Here is a 23209-nt window from a genome sequence, read left to right on the forward strand (position 1 = left end):
TATTGAAAACTTTTTAATCTCTTGTATTTAGTTATAACTCATTGCACAACATAATGTAGCACTGTTTGTTCTAAGTGTTGGGTAATGTGTACATCTTGTAGAATTAATTAATCACCCACTGAATGCAACAGGGAAGGGAAAATAAAGTGTAGATTTCAAACTATATATGTCCATATTTCAGACACCAAGAAAAGTTATCGTAAAAACCTTCAGCAGTTCTGTAAAGCACAAAACTTGGCTACTTTAATTTTATAAATGCTGTTAGAACGGGACAAAAAAAAATCTGCTTTAAATTGAAAGAAAACAAAAAGCCAAAAAGCTGAACTACAAACCTAGAAAATTAAGTGTTTCAAAAGGCAGTGTGTGCAAATAAGACAGTTTGTTCTTTCATATTTGACTGATAAAAAAAGGCTCACAGCAAACAAGTAATTAACCATCTTTATTAATAAATTTTCTCCAAATATAGTAAAGTGAGTTACACCTCTCCTGGCCTTTTTGTACACAATGTAACACTTTTTTCCTATAAATTAAGTGAAGTCATCAGAGCTACAGCTGAGAGTATATAGTATGGACCATAAAACATGTGATGTGTGAGCACGCTAATACAACTGCAGGCGATTTTAAGAAGTAAACAAGTATTTCCACAGGAAATCCAGATAATACAGGGGCTGCATTTATTATATATATAAAAAAAGCAAGCACACCCAGATTCTCATTAAGTTGATATTGCACGGTAATAGGCCACACAGAGTTGCCCTAAGTTTTCATTTAACATTTGCTTGAATTCCAAACACATTTTGACAAGACATTGGTGTTATAATGAATTTATTTTTTACTATTGTCAAAGCAGAATTTAAAAATAAAAAGAGCAGAAACAGTTTTTCGCTCTGCTTAGTTGAATAAAATACCACCATTAGGCGAAATTTATGGCCCATTCTGTGAATTTGATGAGAAGTCTCTGGGTTGCATCTGTTGTGGTGGCAAACCAGGGCCTGGAGGACAGTCCCTTGGGCCCATCTGTGGTGGTACTGGGGGGCCTGCTTTGAAGTCTCTGGGACCCATCTGTGTTGGTGGAGCATGCGGGCCTGGATAGTCTCTCATGCCTAGTGGAGGAACAGTCCCAGGAGGCATGTTTTTGGGTGGAAAGGGATAGTCCCGAGGTCCATGTGGTGGTGGAAAACCAGAGGGCAAGTCTCTCATTCCAGGTGCAAAATCCCTTAAGCCAAATGGAGGGGGAGGTCCTGGCGGATAGTCTCGGTGTGGTGGTCCACGAACTATATATATATAAAAAAAAAAATTAGGATCTTGTGATGCAGAGATACTGAGATTTAATATACTGTTTCAAAATTGTTTATAATGCTTATGGACTTTTAATGTTGGGATTATACCATTTGTGTTCCCTGGCACTTTTCCAAAAAATGATTTTTTTTTTTTTAAACACAAGACAGATTACACTAAGATATGGCAACTGACTGGTGAAACTGAACCTTGATGAACTAAAGTACACCTACATTTTATAAAGCCCTGGTACAAACAATTTTCAGTAAAAAAAACACCATAAAACACTTACACCATGATTGAGAAATTTCACGGTTACAAAAAACATTGCATAATTATCGTGTGAATAAATGTGGTATACAAAAAATGTTTAATAAAGCATTACCACTCAATGGTGGAGCAGGTCCATATGGCTTGGGACCATAGGGTCCTCTAACTGGATGTGGAGGTCCGTAGCGAGGGCCTGGGGCAGGAAGAGGATGCCCAGATAAAGGCCGAGGGGCATTTCCATTGGGAGGTCCGGTCATTGGTGGAGGGGCAAATCCTTTTGATGGTGGTGGATGTGCAGGACCAGTCACTGGTGAATTCATGATCGGAGTCCCTGGAAATGATGGTGGGCCTTCAGCTTTAGAGTTAATCTAAAAAAATAAAAGAAATCCCTTAATTAGCTTAATTTAAACAAAGCAGGTGCACTTGACAAAAGTTGCTGAACCATGCCCTGTTCAGTTAGTGGTGTATGTTAGAATCCAGCTTTCTGGTGTGCTCCCCATATAAATACATACATTTTTTATAAAGCATGTCAGTCCCCAGGATCGGTTACATACACCATGCAACCCTGATCTGTATACTCACAGTATCTGGTTCTTTTGGTGGGGAAGGACAAGGGCAAGAAGAGAAAGCCTGAGGTTCAACAGGATTTATATCAACAGGGTTTTGCTTTTGAACAGAATAGGAAAAGATGAAAAATAAGCCAGACAGTAAATTAATGAATAAAAGAAAATACTGGGTAGAGATACAATGAGAGACAACTTCTGTTTTATCGCTAGCTATCTCTATAAAACCATCTCATTGACTTACCGATCCATCCAACTGAATGCTAGGTGATGAAGTCCTTGGGCCACTAGACATCAATGGTGGGGCACATACTCCAACATCTAGAACATAAATAAAATTTAGTTATCTTATGAGTTAGGTAAAAATCAGGCCAACATAATACAGTTCTCTGTAAAAAAAATCATAGTATCTTGCATGAGCATACCTGCTCTGAATGGAGGTGGAAGTCCATGTTCAGGGACAGAAAATCGTCCTGAAGTTTCAGATGGGGGTCTTCTTGGACCAAATTGACCATCCATGTGACCTGTGAAAGGTATTAAATGTTAACATAATGCAAGACTGATCAAGTCATCAAACCTGGAATTCAATTAACAAAATGTAAGTGACAAAAACAATTTTATGACAGAAAAAGTAAAGTTTAAAATTAGCACATTTTAAAATGAATTTAAAACTTAAGTTTTAGGACGTTTTGGACAGTATGTCCTTTTAAATGATATACATCAACCTCTATATAACTATTATTGAGGTGATAGACATTCTGAATTTTAACACACAACTAGCCAAGTGAAGTACCACGTTTTATAAATTTGTATCCCCATAAATTTAAATTATGTTGAACCAATACCATTATACCGCCCCCACCCCACCCCACCCCACCCCACCCCATTGAAACATCACATGCAATTCTAATATAAAATCAACCAGTATTGTTGCCTAAGAATTGGATTAAAACTAAATATGTCCTGCTACAACCAGTGTAGCTCTGTTGTGCTGTTCCTATTAGTTTAGTGGCTCTAATTGTGAAGGCAGCAGTTAGTGTAAAACAAACTCCATTATGATACTACATAAAGGCTTGGCCTCGGTATTGAATATTTGCTGTTAGCCCAAAAAAATAGTTATTACGATTTTTTTTTAATTTATTTTTTGTTGGCGGGGGGGGGGGGGGGGTGGTAGTGAAAAAGATGCAGTTTATTTTCAAGTCTATTTAAAATAATTGCTTGATATTTGTGATTTGTATAGAAAAAACAGTTTGTAATTGTTCTATTATTAAGTTGTCTAAAACTAGTCTTGTTCATAACAGTCAGATGATGGTGGCAGAAACGCAATGCACCTAAAATAATCTGCCGGTAGTGGTGAAGGATCATGAAAGCTATAATACCCTTGTGGAGTTGGAGATCTCCTTGTTGCTAAAGGTCCTTTCCCACCAAGCACGTTGCGTCAAAGCATCAGCTTGCAACAGAACGTTCTTTTTTTTAGAATACTGTCCATGTTATGGAAGCTTTCCCACCGGCTGTGTAAAGTACAATGGACAGCATCTGAAGTAGACTGTGCTCCTATTTCTTTGTGGGCGTCCAGTGTAAAGCAACTTATTTAACCAATGTATTTATGAAACATATACATCAATATGGCAAATAATTGTTTTTATTACCAGGTTTTTTTCTTAATAATAACGAGACATTTAGATTTTGCCCCTTTAAAAAAAATAAACAAACCAGAGAGTTGAAAGGCACCTACAGTGTCCAAGAAACAGGTTTTGGAAAGATAGGACACAAAAGAAAAATAAAGACGAGGAAGCCAGTAAACCCCTTGTTTAGCTACAGTTTTCAAAAAGATGCTCACCCAACCAGACTAGTATTTCGTTGAGCAATGTTTTGTTTTGGAGGAAATTAGCAGTTATTTTCAACAGACTTGGGGTGGGACCAGGTGAATAAATGTTTGAAAATTACACAATATACCCTGAAGGTGTGCAAAAAAAAAAAAAAGTCTCAAACTTGAATATTGGTTGTCTAAGAATCCTTCTGCCCATCACTTGGCATCTCCAACTGAAAAACTGAATTGCTGTTAACATGTACCTTTAACATACAGTTGTGTATACAGAGAAGCATGTTTCTATGGTAAGGGTTACAATTCTACTGGTTAGACTACCTGACTTACCGAAGGGTTCTCTTCTACCCACAGGAGCAGAAGGAGGGCGCCCAGGGCCCTCAATCATTGGTGGGGGTGAGGGGTCACCTCCACTCACAGGAGATGGGCCATAGCAGTCATCACGGCTCAGTGTGCCTGGTTTTGAAAAGAAAATACAATTACTATATCATATGATCAAGGTGATATGAACCTAAAAACACAAGTTGAAAAATATTAATAAAAAAAAATAACGGTCGGTCTCATTAGTGAATACGTGAAAATGTAACAACCCAATCTCTTACCTCTACGTGGTGGTGGGATCTGTCTATCTGGGCGGCCGGGGGTTGGTTTAATTAGAGAAGGTCTTTGGATTTCTGCGAGCTTGTCATTAACTTCAACAAGTCTGGTAAAAAACAATAAGAATGATTCACTTGCCATAATTTCCAAAACATTTACTCGAAATAATAATAGAAATTCACTAGAATGCATTACACATGGTTTGAACTTAAAACAAATATGCCTGCTAACCAGTATTTTTTTTTTTTTGGATGATACCAATAGTTGAACTTGACAAATAGAAGCATAAAATACAGCTTTGTAAAGTGATAATGAGAATGCAACAAGGAGTGATTTGCGAATTCCCAGGAGGGACCTGGTCCAGAACTTGCAGTGCATTAAACCAAAATCTTTTCTTCAAAACGCAGACTACTGTATTATAGCACATATACCTCAATATGATCTGTGCACAACCAAAAAACAGAAACGAAGTGGAATGAACCATATGCTTATAGAGGAAGCAGCCTAAGCACCCTGGCATCACAGAGAGAACCAGTGAAAACACAGAAGTGCTGTGTTCTTTTTCATGATTTCATTTTATTTGGCATTGATCCTCAATAATTTTGTGATCTTATCACAACTTCAGCTATGGTTCAGCTACCAACTGATCATGTGTTCCTAAACCATACTGAACATGTGTTAAAACCTACCATTTTATTTGACTCTGAGCTTAACTTTAACCAGCACATCAAAATGATTTGAAAAACAGCCTTTTTCTTCATCTAAGGACTATAAACTAGGCTAAGAAGTGTTTTAGACCAAGGCTCTGCTGAAACCCTGGTCCGTGAGTTTATTTATTCACAACTGGATTACTGTAACCAGCTGCTCACTGGTCTACTAAAATCCCCCCGTAAAAACTACTGGAGATGGTGATGGATTCTGCTGACCGTACCGGGTCTATGGAGCATATTACATCGGTCTTGAGAAGCCTTCACTAGCTGCCTGTTTCACTTAGGACTGATTTTAAGATCTTGTTTTTGACCCAAGATCCTTCATGGTCCTGCTCCTTCGGTATCTTTCAGACATGTTGTCTGAGCCTGTTCTCTATGCTCTTCTACTGCAGGGCCATTGACCATCCCAAAGGCACAGTTTAAAACTGTGGGGGGTACAGCACTGAGGTCCCATGCGCCCTTTTTATGCAATTCTTCGCCGAAACACCACAAAGCACTGTACATTATATGTACAGTGCTTTGTGGTGTTTCACGGAAGGCACTCTAAATGTTGTACTATATTGTATAGAACACACTCAGACATCAAACACCAGGGCCAAGTGCAAACAAACTCAAATTACAAGGCTGCCCCTGTCTAAATGTAATATTTTGCAATATTGTACTTGCTTGTTTAAAGACAAATCTGCTGATTAAGATCAGGGTTTATTGAGACTGCATGCTGAAATATCACTATTGCATTTCAAAAGGACAAAGTATATATATATATATATATATATATATATATATATATATATATATATATATATATATATATATATATATATATATATATAATTTATTTCTTAGCAGACGCCCTTATCCAGGGCGACTTACAATTGTTACAAGATATCACATTATTTTGACATACAATTACCCATTTATACACTTGGGTTTTTACTGAAGCAATCTAGGTAAAGTACCTTGCTCAAGGGTACAACAGCAGTGTCCCCCCACTTTTTTCAGGTCAAAAAAGTCCCCAGGGTCGACATTGTCTATACCTTTTAGGATTTTGAATGCTTGAATCAGATCACCGCATAGTCTTCTTTGTTCAAGACTGAATAGATTCAATTTTAGCCTGTCTGCATACAACATGCCTTTTAAACCCGGGATAATTCTGGTGGCGATACCCTCTTGATTCTACTGCATTAGTGTTTTCCTTATGCTGTTGTTTTTTGCAACCATTTTGGAATAGTTTTTTTGTTTGTTTGTTTTAATTTATTTCTTGCAATTTAATTACAGTCCACTATTGGTGCAGAGTTTTCAATTAATTTTAAGGCATGTGCCACTTACAAGGTAGTAAGGGGCACCGATGGGGGAAGTGTGTGGGAGGGTGGGTGTCTCTCTCCTCCCCCTGGCCCATTTTTGAAAAAAGGGATTCAAATGGTGCATTCTGGCGTAATTTTGGATGGTTTAAGCATGTGCTAGACTAGTAGTGGTCTGCTTGTAGTGTCTGACAAAGTACTCCATTAGTGCAATGAAGGAGCTTTATTTCAGCACTGCTCACAGCAAGGCAAGATCAACAACAACAACAACAATTCACCTTCAATTGTGTACCGTTGTAATATGGGAAACAGCATGCTGCAGCTCCCATGCTCAGCATTAGTTAAGTCCTGATCTGACAGCATGTATTGTAACACAGACAGGTCTTATGATTACATGTTAGTTTGTTTTTTCAGCGTGTTCGTTCTGCTAGTTTCAATATTAAATACACCACAGCAAGCACAGTGTCATATTTTAGATATCTGTATTAGCAAAATCTGGAGAGATAAATTTAGTAAATGAGTTTATTCTACTGCAATCAAGTAACATATGTATAGCTATTACGTACTATAGATTGAATGGACTGAATGATAATACCCGAAAATAATCAATATTTTTTAATTAAGTAGCAGGCGCAAATATAGTATCAGACGGTGGATAGCGCCAGATGCCGGCTTATTTTGAAAACCCTGTTAGTGTTGCTTTATGACGAAATACATGCAAGAATCAGTTTAGAAGATGCTAGGTATGTGCTATGGTATGAATTTTTGGTATTGACTAGGAAGTGAGGTACTTTACACATATTATACTTTTGTTTTAAATCACAAAGCAATTAATTCTGTTTTGAGGATTACTTGATACAGAATGAATTACTTTGATAAGATTTCCCTCTGGCGTGACGAACGGTAGCAGATGGCACTCTCCGTAGGGCAGTGGTTCGCAGATTTATTTGTTTGCGGCCCACCTGTTTTTCTTTTAAATCTTTTTATCTTGGCGGACCACACAAACAGTATAGCTTACTCCCTAGTAAAGAATACATTTTAGACACTCAAACTACACAGAGTTTAGACCTTTTTTTTAATTTGGAGATATTCTCCATGTATGCATTTTCTTCCTGCTTCTGTAGTCTAGCATTTTGGGTTTGCAATGGGATCTAAACTATGCTGCCGCTTCCTTTCAGTAATTCTGTAACCTTTCCAAGGACCACCTGAAGGGAACCAGCGGACCATAGATTGTGAACCACTGCCTTCAGGTATTAAGTTTAGTGTGACAATGATATTACAAACACACAGAATTCCCAAAATTCAATTTGGAACCAACTCACTTTTGCCTTAGGTTTGAAGTCTCTCTCTTCTCTTCCACTAAAGTCCTTTCAGCAGCTCGTGCATTAAGCTGTTGAAAACAGAAAGTCAAAATGGTCAGTATTACGCCTAAATATCATACATAAAGCAATTTTGTGAATTTACGATATTTGACCATTTTTAGAAACATTAATTAAAATGAAATGACAAACGTTTCGACAGAGTATTTGTCAATGATTTCTAGTCAAAGCGTTTGTCATTGAATTTTGGTATGTCTTAATCCAGCACTATTGAATGTTTAACAGATATAGATGGCATTTAACACTTACCCAGTTTTCATGTGCTTTCTTTTCATGAGATGCAATCTTAAATAAAAATAATAATTGGCAAGCCAGTCAAAAAAACGTAGGTAAGTTGCAAGCAAGCAGTCAAAAAATCAAGTGCCCATTTTAGCTATACAGTAGAATTGTAACCGGAGTTGAACTGTAGAACTGTCACACACAAAAAAAACACACCTTCTGAAACAAACATACCTGAATTTTATAAGAGCGCTCTGTTTTTTGTAATTCCTCCTCGATTTCTTGAATTCTTTGCTTGTAAATCTTTAATTCTTCTCCTGCTTGCACAGCCTTGCTATCGACTTCAGATAGTTTCTGCTCCTTTTCACGGCGCTCATACTCTTCCTGTGTTAGTTTTCTGTAAACAAGCAAACATTATTCTCCTATCATTCGCTTTTAAGTAAATAATAAAAATCTAGTTATCCCATTACATACTGTTTAAGTGTTTGCAGTCCTTTTTAAATGTATTAAACAATATATGGCCCTATTTATTGTATTAAATGCATGTGATGCAATTTAAATAAACCAAGGGTGTTCCTCAAGAGGGTCAAAGATAATTTGCAATAGTTAGACAACGAATCAAACCACTGTCCTCTCCCAACAATTTACCAGCAGACAGCTGCTTGAATACTCACTGCTGGAGTGCATTCTCTTTCTGTTGGTACAACTCATTCATGATCTCCAGTTTCTGTTGCATGGATTTGAATTCAATTTCGAGATGGGACTTCTTGCTGTTCAAAGAAGCATGATCGTGCTCCAGCTTTTTTATTTGCTCTGAAAAACAGTCAGTACTTAAATACTATTCTAGAATGTGTTTAGAGAAGAAACTTTCATTGTGAACAAATTTACAATCTACCTTCCAGTTGGTGTCTGGAATTTTCTTCATCCAGTAGTTTTGCCCGATATCGGTCACGTTCTTCTTCAACAATTGTCAGAGTTGTCTTTATCTATATAAAAAAATGTAAAAATAAAATCACATGTATTATGAAACAGCAAAAGAATACAGCTGGAATCCTTATTACAAAACAATTAGCACAAATCTTAAGACTATCTAACCTAAGGAAGTCAAATATTTTGGATTGTGAAATTAACGTCTTTGAAACCCAAAAAAAAGAATTCTGCCCTGATCATAGTCAAAATTCAGTTTCCAAAGTTTCCAATACAGTGTTAGAGCATTTACACTTACAACTTCCTGGCTCAGAGTCAATCAGCTTAGAAGAATAGACTATCATTTGAGCCACCCGTTTACACTTGAGCACAGACCTGAGACGGTTTTGGCCCAGTATGCTCAGGCATAACCCCTGAACTGTAGAGCGTGCCTGATGATGTCATATCAAATCACCCCTTGCGTTTTTCCCCTCCCAAAACAGAGGCGGAAGAGTTTGAATCAGGGGTCTCCAATCCTGGTCCTGGAGGGCTGGTGTCCCGTCTCGTTTTTCTTTCAATTGTACCCTAAATTACTTAATTGTACCAATTAAGCACTTAAGTAATTTAGGGTACAGTTAGAGACAAAAAACCAGGCGGGACAACGGCCCTCCAGGACCAGGATTGGACACTCCTGCTTTAAATCAAGAACAAGCCTGGCATTTGTGTCACTTGTGAGTTTCTACTTCAAAAGTGGTCGTTCTGTGCTAATTAAGATTCTGAAATGGAGCAAAGCATTGAAAACATGTGTATCAGATTTAAAGAAACAGGTGTTATTGCATAGGCTACATTTACACATAACTCTTCTTATACGTAGGGCTTGAACTTTTCGATTTTTATTTTCCAGATCTCTACCTACCTTTAAATGTTAATTGTTAAGCGGTTTCTAAAGAGAAAACTGTTCATTACAAACTGGGTTTAAGATTTATTGTCTTCTTTGCTACAAATCAAGGAGATTTAAAATTATGGACTTGCTATCAGTGTACACTTCATACTGGTTATTTTAAGCTGAAAAGAAAATCTGTCAGGATAACTCTTAAACGAGTATGGAAAATAACAAAAGCACAATGATAAACTAGGGGAGTGCAAGAGTGAAATGCAATTAGGCTCAGAGATGAGCAATTAACGTAATTTGTCAGCTATGTTTGAAATAAAAAAAAGCAAAACAGATTCAGACTCAGTCAAGATATGAAGGTAAAAACAAGTGACATTGTTTTGTAATTAACAGTTTTTTCTGAGTTTAATTAACCCTTTGTGGTCCATTTATTCAGCGCCTGTCAGGCGCGTCAGGTTCAATTTATTTTCACACAAGCTGTTTATTTTACACATGCTGTTTAAAAGTAATTTTATTCACAGTAAAATAGGTTTAAAAGGTACTGCATATCAACAGGACACTCAGTACTGCATCTCCAGCCCTGCCCAACTCCTTGTTAGCTGTATTTATCACATATGTCTTTTTAGTAGTGCATACTGATAAATCATCTCCTGATCACTCATTTTATCACCAAACTCCACAATAATGCTATCCAAGTCATTATTTTATTACTAGAACATCTCAACCTCACTCAGCCATTGAAAGTTTTCTCTGCTTTTCCCGGAGAAGAAATGACTAGGGACCTGTGCTTGACGTCTTTTTGATGATGTCGGACAAGGTCCGACATCAGACCAGAGAGGAAAATTTGTAATGTCAGACCTGGTCCAACATAGGACCGCAAAGGGTTAAGAAACAGAATTGGCTCAAAATTTGTTCAAAAGGGACATCATGTGATCAAAAATAAAACCTGAAAACTTCAAGCCCTACTTATATGTAAATGTAAACAACAACTCCTGTTTATTCTCTTACCCATGAAAAATACTTACTTTTGCTATTCAACACAAGTGAAACTCATTAGTTTAATAGCTAAAAAGAAACATCTGTGACTTTCAATTGTATATGTTCTCCCCCCAGAACTCAAGTTTATTTACCATATACTAATAACGCATCATGGTACTGTTGATGATACAATTTAAAAAATAAAACCTTTCATAAATGAAAATATTTCCTTCTAGGGGGTGAATACAGTCCTTAGTTTAAAAGTAAAGTGCTTGTGGACCTTGTAGTGCTTTATATATACCAGATTTCCAGAATGAAAAACAAGGACTTTTTTTTTTCTTTCTTTCTTTAATTCACAGATGCCATAGCAACCCTGAAGCCATTAAAATAACACTATATAATAGCACAATCATAATTTAAAAAATTAAACATTGGGTGCATTTATTGCAGATCATAACTTGTTTTCTTTCTATTTTCTTCCAATCAAAACATATTAAATGTACAAAACATGGATTAGCTATTAACATTTAAACATGTGATATACACAATCAGAATTATTAAACACAATGCATAAGATCGTTTATTTTATTTTGAATGGCACCAACTCAACCCAACAAATTACTCTGCTGTTGAACTTGTTGAGCACACTGATACGGTTCTGTACTTAAAACAAATGTGAATACAACAGCAAAACCGGGACGACTTAACAATTGTACTGTTTCTGACTGGGACAAAAAATGAAGGCTGAAAACTGGGACAAAAAATGAAGGCTGAAAACTGGGACAATGCCAGTTTATGTCTGGTAACCCTATTCACATCACGGCACTTACAACGATAAAGCCTATACATTTAAAATGATTAAACGTACACAAGCTTGTGGCTTTATTTTTCAAATTGTATAATTGTTAGTGCTGTGATGCACATAATTAGACAAGCACTACATGCAGAAAAGCACAGTACTTTTAAACAAAAGACTGTATTCACCGTGTGAAGGAAACCTTTCATTTTCTTAGCAACTTTACTGTAATGATTTGTTTAATTCTAGACAAAATTGAGCATTTCTTCATATTGATGGTATCAAAATACGATCACAGGCTACGTTTGTAGATGTGTGAAAAGTTATATTTCTAACAATAAAGTTTTGTGGCAACAAGGCTTCACTTTTACCCCACATGAATTAAAAAATGTTTTTTTCACATTATAAAACTCTCAGCATTCTGTCAAAGATATTTTTTGGTTCTTGTCAGAGTAACAATGCCAACTTCCTGTTGCTGTTGTCTGTGCCTGTTTGACATTGACAGTGGGGGCGTTGCCCACGACGCACTTGTGAGCTGATCTCAGGGACCACTGCATTCACAGTAACCAAAAACAAACCACTACAAAAAAAAAAAAAAAAAACCTTATGCCGTCTCGGTCAGCTTAAAAGCGGCTAGTGTAAACAGGGTATGTGTGTAGTCCACAGCAAATAGTGAACCAATAAAATGTAACTGTAGATACAAACCTTTGGTCAAGAAAGAAGCAATATAAGAAGTGCATTACTAACTAGACAATGTATAGTAAGTTACTGTATAAAATGTATCTGGTTTCCTTTGCTATAATACATAAATACTAAATAGTATATATGTATTGGTCAATGAAAGAAAGTTAGACTTACCCGTGACACGTCCGTCATCTGTTTTATCTTGTTCTTCATGGCATCATTCTTTTTACCTGAAAGAGTAATTTTGATTTAAATTGTGCAAATTGTAAAACACTAATTTATAACATAAATTAGACATGTTTTTACAATATAGACCTATAGGAATGTTAGTATAGTGAATAAATCACCTTGAGTTTCTCCATTTGACTTGGCATCTGCTTTCTGCAACTCCGCAGTCTCACATTTAGCTTCGGCTTCAAGTAGTCTTAACTCAGTAATGCAATCGGATAAAACCTACAAAAATAAAATATACAACTTAATGACCACAAACACACAAGATAAGCACTGGGATAAACAAGCTGCTGTAAGTAAGTACCATACCGTAAGAGGACTGCTGCATTTCTATACTTCATTTTCAATTAGCAGTATGATTTTTACAGTTTCCATACACTTTCAACCTATAAACCTCAAAAACCACAAATGTAATTTACATTGGCACATTTGTAATAAGATTAAAGTAACTATGTCAGCACAAGGAGGTGCCCATTAAATCCACCCATATTTTTTACTAAAAAAGAAACTTCCTGTTAGTTAGACAAACGGTTCTTGGCGACGTCTTTATTCATTTATTTTGTGACAGATGGGTGTCTGAAACATTTGTTTTATGTTATAATGGAATTTATTTTTTACAAGTATTAAATCTATCAGTGTTGAGGCTCTATTTACTCTTTTCTCTAGTTACCTTATGTGGAATAGCTCTTACTCAAGTTGTTTTAAACAAATACAAGAAAGGGTTTGTGAGACCTAGAGGCATTCAGGTGAAAACCTTCATGTGAAAACTATCCATGCACATTGTCATTATACATTGATTGCCAGTTCATATTGTCAAATATAATTAGGGCTTCTGATTTTCAGTTTTAACCAATAATAATGAAATTGGGGCATATCCAACAAACACCAGAAAAACACTGGGAATGGTTACTCAGTTCGTTGACTTGACCCCTTTCCCCGTGAACAAAATAAATAAAATACAGTAACCTACCAAAAAAAAAAAAAAAAGGCAGTCTCTACTTTCTGACTTGTATCTCACATTGATTCGTTCTGAATACTTTAAACCCACACCAACTACTGAGTGACAGCAAATTCCATTTCTATCGGAGGATTGTAACACGCCTGCCAAATTTAAAACAATATTGCAATTACTAGAGCGGAGGATTGTTCTCTTGCAAGATTTAAAGCTATTACAATTCCATAGGGAGTATTTACATGCTCGTGGAACTTAAAGAATGGCAAATTGTGGCAAAATGTAAAAAAAAAAAAGCCTAAACACACAGAAACCCCCGAAGCATACGCCGGTGACCATAAGGATTTAGTTGTGGAAGACAGAAAAGGAAAGTAGGTACATGAAGTATGCAAGTACTGTCGCGTTAATACATGATGCAACAGAAAAAAATGCTCAAGAATTTTGGAAAATAATCGAAAATAATAAATTTCATACAGTATATCATAAACCCCCCCAAAAAAAACAATTTACATAAAACTCAAATAGCTAAGAATAAGCACCGAAAAATTAAATGAATAAAAACCTAACAGAAGCCCTAAATATAATTTAACAAATGTCTATTCCAAGTTTCATCATAATTGGGATGTACTGTGGAAGCTAAAAAGTAATGTGCATCTAACTACATTTTTCAGAATTGAAATAATGTTATGTAGATCATAAAAAAGACATGCCTCTATTTCGTTGTCTTTACGTGCAATAGTGTCTTCTAAATCTTTCTGACTCTTCTGGAATGTTTTAATTTGCTCGGAAAATTCTCTGTGTTGCTCTTCCCAGCTTCTGGCCTCTTTCAATAGCTGAAATTGGGGGGAAACAAATATGAATTCAAACACAATTCACAATCACTGTGCACAGAAATGCATTAAAATTAGTAAAATTTGCTCCTGTATCTAGATACTTACTTTTTTTTTTACTGTCTTTTAAAGTGTTGTTTTCTTTCAACACAGATTGCAGTTCAGCTTTTACTGCTGCTTCTTTTAGTCTGGCCCCTTCCACACAAGTTTGTACCTAAACCACAAAGGTGTAACAGTCAGATAGAAACAAAGGTTCTAGGTCAAATTGAACTTTGTTTAGTCCTGGGCAGCAGTAACCGGTACATACTATACTGTGTTTAAAAACCCACAAGCAATGCAAGGCAACATCACACCACATAAGCAGGAAACGCAATTACATGCTAGTTTATTAATGTCCAAAAGTGAATCAACATTTGCAATTAAAACTAAACACGTTTTGTAACTTACCTTTGATAGTTCAGCACTCTTAGATTTAATTAAACTCTGAAACTTCTTGAATGACTTTTGAGTGTCAGACATCTGAAAAGAAACCAAAACACACATTACTACAGTATTTACAAAAAAAAATATCATACAAATGAGCATAAATCATAGTCCACCATTGAGTCACCTAAGAGGTTTTCATTAACTAATTTAGAGAAAATAATACAAAAAAAAAGAATATTCTTTGAATCTCTCAGTCATTTGCTTTTGGGATTCAAAATCCTGTTATCATGCCATAACAGAACATAGTAGTCTGGATAAACATACATGAAAAGCTCCCATTGACTAACATTACAAAGAATCTGAAAGGCTGGAAAACCCAGACATCTAAAAGGTTTGGAAAGCATTGCATAGACCCCGTTCACACCACTGTGCTGGCCCAGGGGCCACCGCATATCTAGGTCTGAAACCCTGTTCACATTTGCAGTTTAAGGCGCCTTTGCACGTTCATGTGACTAAAAAGCAGGCCTAAAATGTGGCAAATTGATATTTCTTTTTTTTTATGGAACAATAGCCTGCACTCTCAGAATGGAAGCGCTACCGGAATATACAGTAATCCTAGATTTGTAGCAGATGTTTCTTATTAATACTTTTTTTTTTCAATGCAGCACACAGTAGCAATTTTATGGTATATATTTAAACGGAACATCAGCATTAACCCTTCTCTTGGAAGATTACCAAACATATGGCTATAATAAAACCCTTGTTCCACATGTAGCTACGGCAACTTCAGCAAGGGAAGCACCCTAATCTAAATATAGCAACACACTGTCGTATGTCAAATACACTTTGCTCAACATGCTCGATACATAATAAACTATGGTCAGCAGAACAACATTAACAATAACAGGCATTGAAATATTACAGTGAAAATACAATTTTTCACACTTTCAAATTAAGCAAGTTACAAGCTTACCAGTGCCATTAATAAATAACACTTTTTTTTTTTACTTCAAATATTACAAATAGTTCCCTGTTTTTATATATGGCATTGAGCACATTCAATTTATGTTTAGCACTTTCCATGTGTTATAGAATCGTCTGCCTACAATCAACAGCCTTGCTTGCATGAAGTACAAAACAGCACATCACCATCATCGTGAAATTCGTCCTTGCCGAACTCGTTGATCCAATCTTTAGGGGTGATTGCTATTGTTATCAGCATCTTTGAACAGCTCTGGATACTGACTGAAGTAAACTAAAAGCTTCATTCAACACTGAACTTGAATACCAGAAGCAGTTTTATTAGACAGGTATGGTTTATGTAAATTTAAAGCAAAGTTGTCTGTGTTAATATTTAGATATGGTAGGTGTTATCAAACAAACAAAAAAAAACCTTGCATGTTTTTTGCCCCTCCCCAAATGTAAAACAAAAAAAATCTCCGACATCATAGAAAATCTGTGTTTTTCCGTGTTATTATAGAAAATCAAATTGGTAATGGGATATGAAAAGGAGGCCTAAAGGCCATTGCACACTGGATCCGACAACGCATCTGAATTTAACGTGCATCTAAACATAAAAAAAACAACATCATGTGCATTCCCTATTGCACCTTGCACACTGAGTCCGTAACTGTCGTCAGACGGTGATGAGACAATTTTGGAATCTAAACAAGTTTGAGTTGATCAGATCTGACGTGTGATAAAAATGACACTGACCAATGAAAAACGACTGGGAAGGCACGTGGGTTCTTACCGTACCCTGAACAAAATAGAAAATCTAATTGTGTGTGCCGCCAAACAAAAATTAGTTTGATAAATTCAACAAAGACTACAAAAACTGTTAAAAAAAAACAAAACACATATGGAAAGACATTGTCATGGACTTGGACATGAATGATATGTATTATAAAACATGAAAACAAGTATATATATATATATATATATATATATATATTTTACAGGAGCGAGTGTTTGAAAAATTTAATATTGGTCATACGGTTCCTGATGCTTTGATAACTGTGTTGTGCAATATCATATGTTTTTTGTTTTTTTTTATGTATTGCGTAACAATTATTGTAGTCTACTAGAAATGTAATAATTAGTAAACGTTTTCTATCAGTGTTTGCTGATCATTAAGTTTATACTACATTTAACATTTGTGTTCAAAGTTATGTAAAAATTAACAGAATTGTATTTATTTTTTATTAAAATACTGAAACTAGGTATATTTACTACAAAGCCTCCACTGCACATCAGCGCTCTGAAGTACGATATTAACGCATCTAGTGTGCAATGGATTGACGCGTGACTTTTTCAGATGACGGATCCAGTGTGCAAAGGCCTTTAATCTGCTTTGTGTTCATACATATGTAAAGGCCGGTGCTGGTCCTGGATTGCAGGCTCTGGGCCACATCGAAACGTCGGCCTAAATCTAGGCCGGCCCTGGGCTACCTTTTCTTTTTTGAAGCGTTCACATGTGAGAAAATTAAATTGCAAATGTGAATGGGGTCAAAGAAGTTTAGGTAAGGTAGTCAAAGATTAGGGCTAATCAGCATCTGTGGGACCAGTTAGGAGTGTTTAAAGTTAATGATGAATAGCCACATAAAGACATGACAAACTGCTTATTCTCCTAACTAGAATGGCTACAAAATGTTATCTGAATAAAACAAAAAAGACAATTTTAGTTCAGTGGACAAAAGTTTCTGCAATGGGTCTTTCTTATTGCCTACTGAATTGTTTATTTAGGTTTATTACTTTCAGTTTCTGGTGAGAAGGTTCTCAGCCAGTCTGCTTGGAGGCTTTCAGATAGCTGATGTATAACAATATGATACTGCTTACTCTTTCTTCTTGATGCAGGTTCTTTTTCCTTTCTTCTTCTACAGCAGACTGCAGTGTCCTGAGCTTTTCTATCAGGTTTTCATTATTTTGTTGTAAAGCTTTAAATGTTTCCTTTTAAAGTGAAAGAGAAAACAAATGGTAAACTACCACAACAACTGATGTGCAACGTTTAACATAAATTGAGACATTGCTTTATTACCTGAAGTTTTTCATTTTCACGGGCAGAAGAGGATTTTGTTTTCTCAGACTCCACTAACTGCTGTTCACTTTCTTCAATCTAAAATTTCCAAGTAAAACAAATAGAATAAAATGTAAAAAAACTGTTTTTCTTGATTATAGCTGCTAGTCTCAGGTGGCAACCTTACAGCTACAGCTTTCTTTTACAATGATTGTATCAACAGACTACTTTTGGTAAATGTGCTGTAAAATAATTTATGTAGTAAACTTTTCAAGAAGCAATATATATGGTCTAAGAAGTATAACAAGTGCATTATTTTCAATATTACTTTCAAAGGTAAAGATCAACTAAACATGTGCTTACCTTCTGTTTCAATTCTGATATTTTTTCAAGAACTTCACATTTTTCTTTAACTAACTGCTGAATTCTTTCCCCCAGTTGTTTTTCTGTCACTAAAATAATAAAAAACATGTTGGTTACAAACTTTAAATTTAGTATATAGAATATATATTGTAATATGTATTTACCAGCAAATAAATGTGTTTATATCTTTTCAGAAAAGACAGAAAATTAACTGCTGAATTATTTCCACATTAAAAAAATAATACATCAAGATTTTAAACAAACAAAACACTCCCTGTGCCTGGCTCTGGGATGCAATAACATGGACACACAGATGCCGTAGCATATTAAATACTAGCAATTTCAGTAACATAAGGGCACTTACATAGGTATGTCCTATTGTTTACCTAAAAGAAAAGGGAAAAAAATTGTAAAAAAAAAAAGCACATAGTAAATCTGCACCAACAAAATTAAGTTGCAACTTGCTAAACCCAAGAACATTTTTTTTTTTTTTAATCTTTTTTAAACCAGTACAAATAGAGGCACCTTGAACCAACATTAACCTTCCCTTTTAATCAAATCAAACAGAATAATTTGTTCCACTGCCTGACTGGGCTTATTTTTATTTATTTATTTATTTTACTAAACTTACTGCAAGGAGGGTCCTCCAGAGGAAAATTGTGACTGTCAAGTATCCCACGAGGAAGGTTATGATCACCGGCTCCCATGACATCCCATAAAAACTGGGCCCTGGTTGCCAGTCCTCTGGCAGGGCAGCTACCAACTGAAAAAAATAAATAAATCTTAAATTGATTCTACTTCTGCAGGGTACCATATAATAACTCTCTCATTTCATGCTAGACCTCAAAACATGCCAAAGGTTTATCCTAACACCAGTATAGCTTATTTACAACACTAATAAAAAGTGTGAAAGATCGGCTTTATCTACTAGAACATACCTGAATAGATCATAAAAACATAAATGTGCACAATGCATCCTCCTCCATTTAACTTGTGCAACAAGGATAAATGTGCACAATAGCAGCAAAGATTAAAAACCAGCAATGGCACATTATATAGACAGATAGATACTTTCTAACATTTTAAAAATACACTTTTAACCAATAACAAATGAAAAACAGAAATAGCAAAAACACATAAAAACAAGATATAAAATGCAATCAAATTACCTTATCACCCTATAATGTATATATATATATATATATATATATATATATATATATATATATATATATATATATATATATATATATAAGCACCTTAAAAATCACAAAACCAATTCGAGTGTTTCCTCCTCGATTCTACACACCCCACCCACACACCAAGTTTAAAGCTGTCCAGGTAAAAATTAAAATCGAGTCGAACTCGCCAAAACCAGCGCTCTAAAAATATCAAGGGCATCAGAAGTTACAGTCCCATCCACCTTGTGTTCCCTGCTTTTTAAAATTGCCAATTTAGCTTGTCCCCAATAGAGTTTGCTAGTTGGCATACATTTGTCCTTCGTTTGTTGCATGGTACATCAAACACAAACACAGTCTGTATAAAGTCTATCCTAAAGACCTCAAACAAGAACTGCATTAATAGATAGATAAAAATAAATAAATAAACCACAGCACCACTTTGATTTACCCTCCCAAGAAAACAAAAAATGGTCTAGTTTGTACAAATATACATTTACAAATCTGACGTGAGTTATGTAGTGAATTGTGAAAAGCAACCAAAGCCATAGGGCTATACTGTATTGCTCTAACGGTGCAGTTATATTGTGTCAAGGAAACTGAAACCCAAACATTTTGTTCACGTGTGAAAAAAAGGTGATGCTGTTTTTGCAAGCTCTGACAATCTGGTGAAAGAAAGTAGTAGATCGATTTGAAAGGCAATGGCTAAAAAAAAATATGTAATTTAATTTAGCCCCATCTAATCTAATGCGAGTAACAGTGTACTAGTAACAACAATTCCACTTCTGGGAAACAGTAGCATAACTTAGTAATTAATTCAGGCTTCATCCATCGCATAACTAAATCCAATTTTGAATAACGGTTAAACACCACAGTATTACTTCGAAAACAAAACAAAAAAAAAAAAAAGACATTTTGTTAGCAAACTACTGTGCAACTTAAATTCTGTCCTCGGGCTTTGGAGAAAACGCCCACTAAATAAACAAACAAGTTACTTACATTAATTATTGTCCTAACCAAAAATGCGTAAAAACCTAAAGATATTCCTTCTTCAACAAAGTCTTCTTTCTCTAAACTAGGTAAAAAACCTCCTTCCTCGTTTATAATATCCATATCGAAAACTGGATGTCAGGGGGAATTAAACCACACGTAAGCGATTTTCAAATGACACTAAAAACAGTGTATTTAATACTGGTATTGGTACGACATATTAGTAAAATGAATTATTTCTGTTAATAAAGTAAAAACGGCTTCTCAGGCCTCTTACTGTTACTTTTTAAATGTCAAATAAAAAAAAAAAAGATTAAAACACATCAAGGTTTAAGATGACAAATGTGAATATCAAAGAATAATACATGAAAATGTTAGTTAATTAGATTTGAAAACATAATCGATAATAAACGATTACAAACAAGCAGTGTTTCTCTTCAAGCTTACAGATCTAGCTCTACACTGAACTTCTCTCCATGGAACACGTCAACAATTCCTGACCTTTACTGACCCCACAACGTCACAATAGCTGAGGACCACATACATCGCTTCACGTACCACAGCGACACCTACATGTCGGTAGAAGAATACATAACAAACTATAACATATAAGAACAAGTTGTATTTAATTACCTCAATTTAAAAAAATTCAGAATTTTAACTACTAAACTCAATAAGAAGTGAATTGAAAGTGTTAGAACCAATTTTAAAATTCAAAAGCCAACACCTGTCTGGCAGAGTTATATAGGTTAGTTACCTACTCTGTGTAATTATATATATAATTATATACAACTTGTAATTATATATAATTACATGGAACATCAAAATGGCATATTCATCTAGGTTATACTTGACCTTTGACCCATATCTGACTCCTGTGCACCCTGACCACTTTCAAACAAAATGACTTGTTTTAAATCACGAGACAACACCCACAATTTGTGGTTTTTAGGTACTTAACAAATCTGTCTCTGTGAAGATTTACAATCATCCACCAACAACAGCAACAACCAAGCAAATGAGACAAATAATCTTCGACTCTGACAGCGACTAAAAAATAAAATAAAAAGCATACCCCACTGAAACACCTTTTCCTTAAAAATACGTTATTTTTTGTAGTTAAATATCTACCCAGTTTAATCCACCGCTCCTAATTATTAAAAAGAAAATTATATTTAAGATTCTTTAATACTGACTTAACTGATTATTATTCATTAAATTCACTTGCAATTTGAACCTTAACACCCTTTTATTGTCTTTTTTATCACAGATAATATCCATGTTTTATAAAAAATAATATATTGGCTTAAGTGAGTTAAAGGAAAATAATTCCATCTAGGATTTCTGTGATAGTTCACAAACTACTCGACCTAACAGTCTCTTAGTTTATGATGTCACATAAACCTGAGATGGAATTACTTTCCTGTAACTCACTGAAGCCCATCTATTATTCTCTCTCTCTCACTCTGTATTATATATATATATTAATATTAGAGGTCGGCACGGGTACCCAAAATCCCGGGTACCCGGCCAGGTTTTAAATTACCTGACCCAACCTTGGTCTCTTTTTACTACCCGGGTATTGATTATTAATTTGACAATTTAAAGAAAATGTAGAAAATATGACAATGCAGGTCTCTAGCCGGCGTAACAAAGACAACATTAAAACAAGCTTTGCATTAGCAGCAAGTACACCTCAATAATAATAACTGCAGCGACTATTCTTCTCAGGAACTAAATCGGAAAGAAAACATCATAACATCATTTATGTCAGTGATAACTCTTAATTATCCATTAATAATAATAATAATAATAATAATAATAATAATAACCGTGTGGCTTCCAGTACAGAACACTTTATCTACAGTTATTGCTCAGAGATTACCAGAAAGATAAAATAAGTAGCCTTTATTTAAAAATAAATAAACAACTAACTAAAGTATTGTGAGATATTGTGACAAAAAGGGATAAACGGGAAAAGCGAGAGAAAGAGAAAGAACAGTAAGATATTCTCCTTGCATATACTTCTGTTTTGTGTAAACTACGCTGTGTTCCGACTGAGAAAATAAATAAAACCTCCATTATTGGAATCCTTGCACTGCCCTGAATCAATACAAGTACAACATTACATCAACAAAAACAGCAGAATATGGTCAATAGATGTCACAAAGAATCCCGTGTATGAAGCACATTTAACATAACTGTGTTGAAGCAGATGTTTCTTTATTATTTCAGTGTTTCCAGTACTGAAAAAGGTTACACAAGTCTACAGATCTGAAGAGACTTTTTATTTTTAATCATTACCTGTATTTTTCATGGCGGGTACCTGGTTCTGGATTTTCTACCCATGCCGACCTCATTTTATTTATTTTTTATATATATATATATATATATATATATATATATATATATATATATATATATATATATATATATTACACACACACACACATATATATATATATATATATATATATATATACACACACAGTTGTAGTCAAAAGTTTACATACTCCAGTGGAAATTTATAATTTCTAGAAATTTCTTGAAAACAAATATTTATGGGAAAATCTTTTGTAGCAAAAGTTTTACTTTTGTGGATGAGGAAAACAAGTTACAAGAAATAGATGTCTACAATTAGTTATTTCAGCATTTTTTTTGCGAAACTCCAAAAATGCTAATTCAAAAGTAGTCATACCCTGACAAGGAAAATTAAATTAACAGCTAGTTGAGGCACCTTTAGCAATAATGGGCAGCAGTGTAGAGTAGTGGTTATGGCTCTGGACTCTTGACTGGAGGATCGTGGGTTCAATCCCAGCTGAGAG

The 23209-nt window shown here is 35.1% G+C and overlaps 1 protein-coding gene across 2 annotated transcripts in view; it reads right to left on the reverse strand.

Annotated features, from left to right (window-relative positions):
• Nucleotides 1-422: 422 nt before the first annotated feature.
• The window catches only part of LOC117402679 (transport and Golgi organization protein 1 homolog), a 34457-nt gene continuing 11670 nt past the window's right edge, over nt 423-23209 (reverse strand). Inside the window, exons 7-28 of one of the 2 annotated variants that reach the window (XM_059024281.1) lie at nt 18848-18979; nt 18581-18602; nt 18217-18305; nt 17875-17952; nt 17676-17786; nt 14859-14930; nt 14521-14625; nt 14292-14414; nt 12746-12851; nt 12573-12628; nt 9038-9128; nt 8817-8955; nt 8377-8539; nt 8173-8208; nt 7867-7934; nt 4539-4639; nt 4267-4392; nt 2537-2635; nt 2356-2432; nt 2131-2214; nt 1664-1916; nt 423-1274 (exon numbers count right to left, since the gene is read on the reverse strand). In XM_059024281.1, the coding sequence (XP_058880264.1) occupies nt 925-1274; nt 1664-1916; nt 2131-2214; nt 2356-2432; nt 2537-2635; nt 4267-4392; nt 4539-4639; nt 7867-7934; nt 8173-8208; nt 8377-8539; nt 8817-8955; nt 9038-9128; nt 12573-12628; nt 12746-12851; nt 14292-14414; nt 14521-14625; nt 14859-14930; nt 17676-17786; nt 17875-17952; nt 18217-18305; nt 18581-18602; nt 18848-18979 (2481 nt within the window). In that variant the 3' untranslated portion in view covers nt 423-924. The remainder of the gene's footprint in view (nt 1275-1663; nt 1917-2130; nt 2215-2355; nt 2433-2536; nt 2636-4266; nt 4393-4538; nt 4640-7866; nt 7935-8172; nt 8209-8376; nt 8540-8816; nt 8956-9037; nt 9129-12572; nt 12629-12745; nt 12852-14291; nt 14415-14520; nt 14626-14858; nt 14931-17675; nt 17787-17874; nt 17953-18216; nt 18306-18580; nt 18603-18847; nt 18980-23209) is intronic. The other variant, XM_059024282.1, reaches the window with a different exon arrangement.

Source organism: Acipenser ruthenus, chromosome 5, assembly GCF_902713425.1.
Source record: "Acipenser ruthenus chromosome 5, fAciRut3.2 maternal haplotype, whole genome shotgun sequence".
NCBI lineage: Eukaryota > Metazoa > Chordata > Actinopteri > Acipenseriformes > Acipenseridae > Acipenser > Acipenser ruthenus.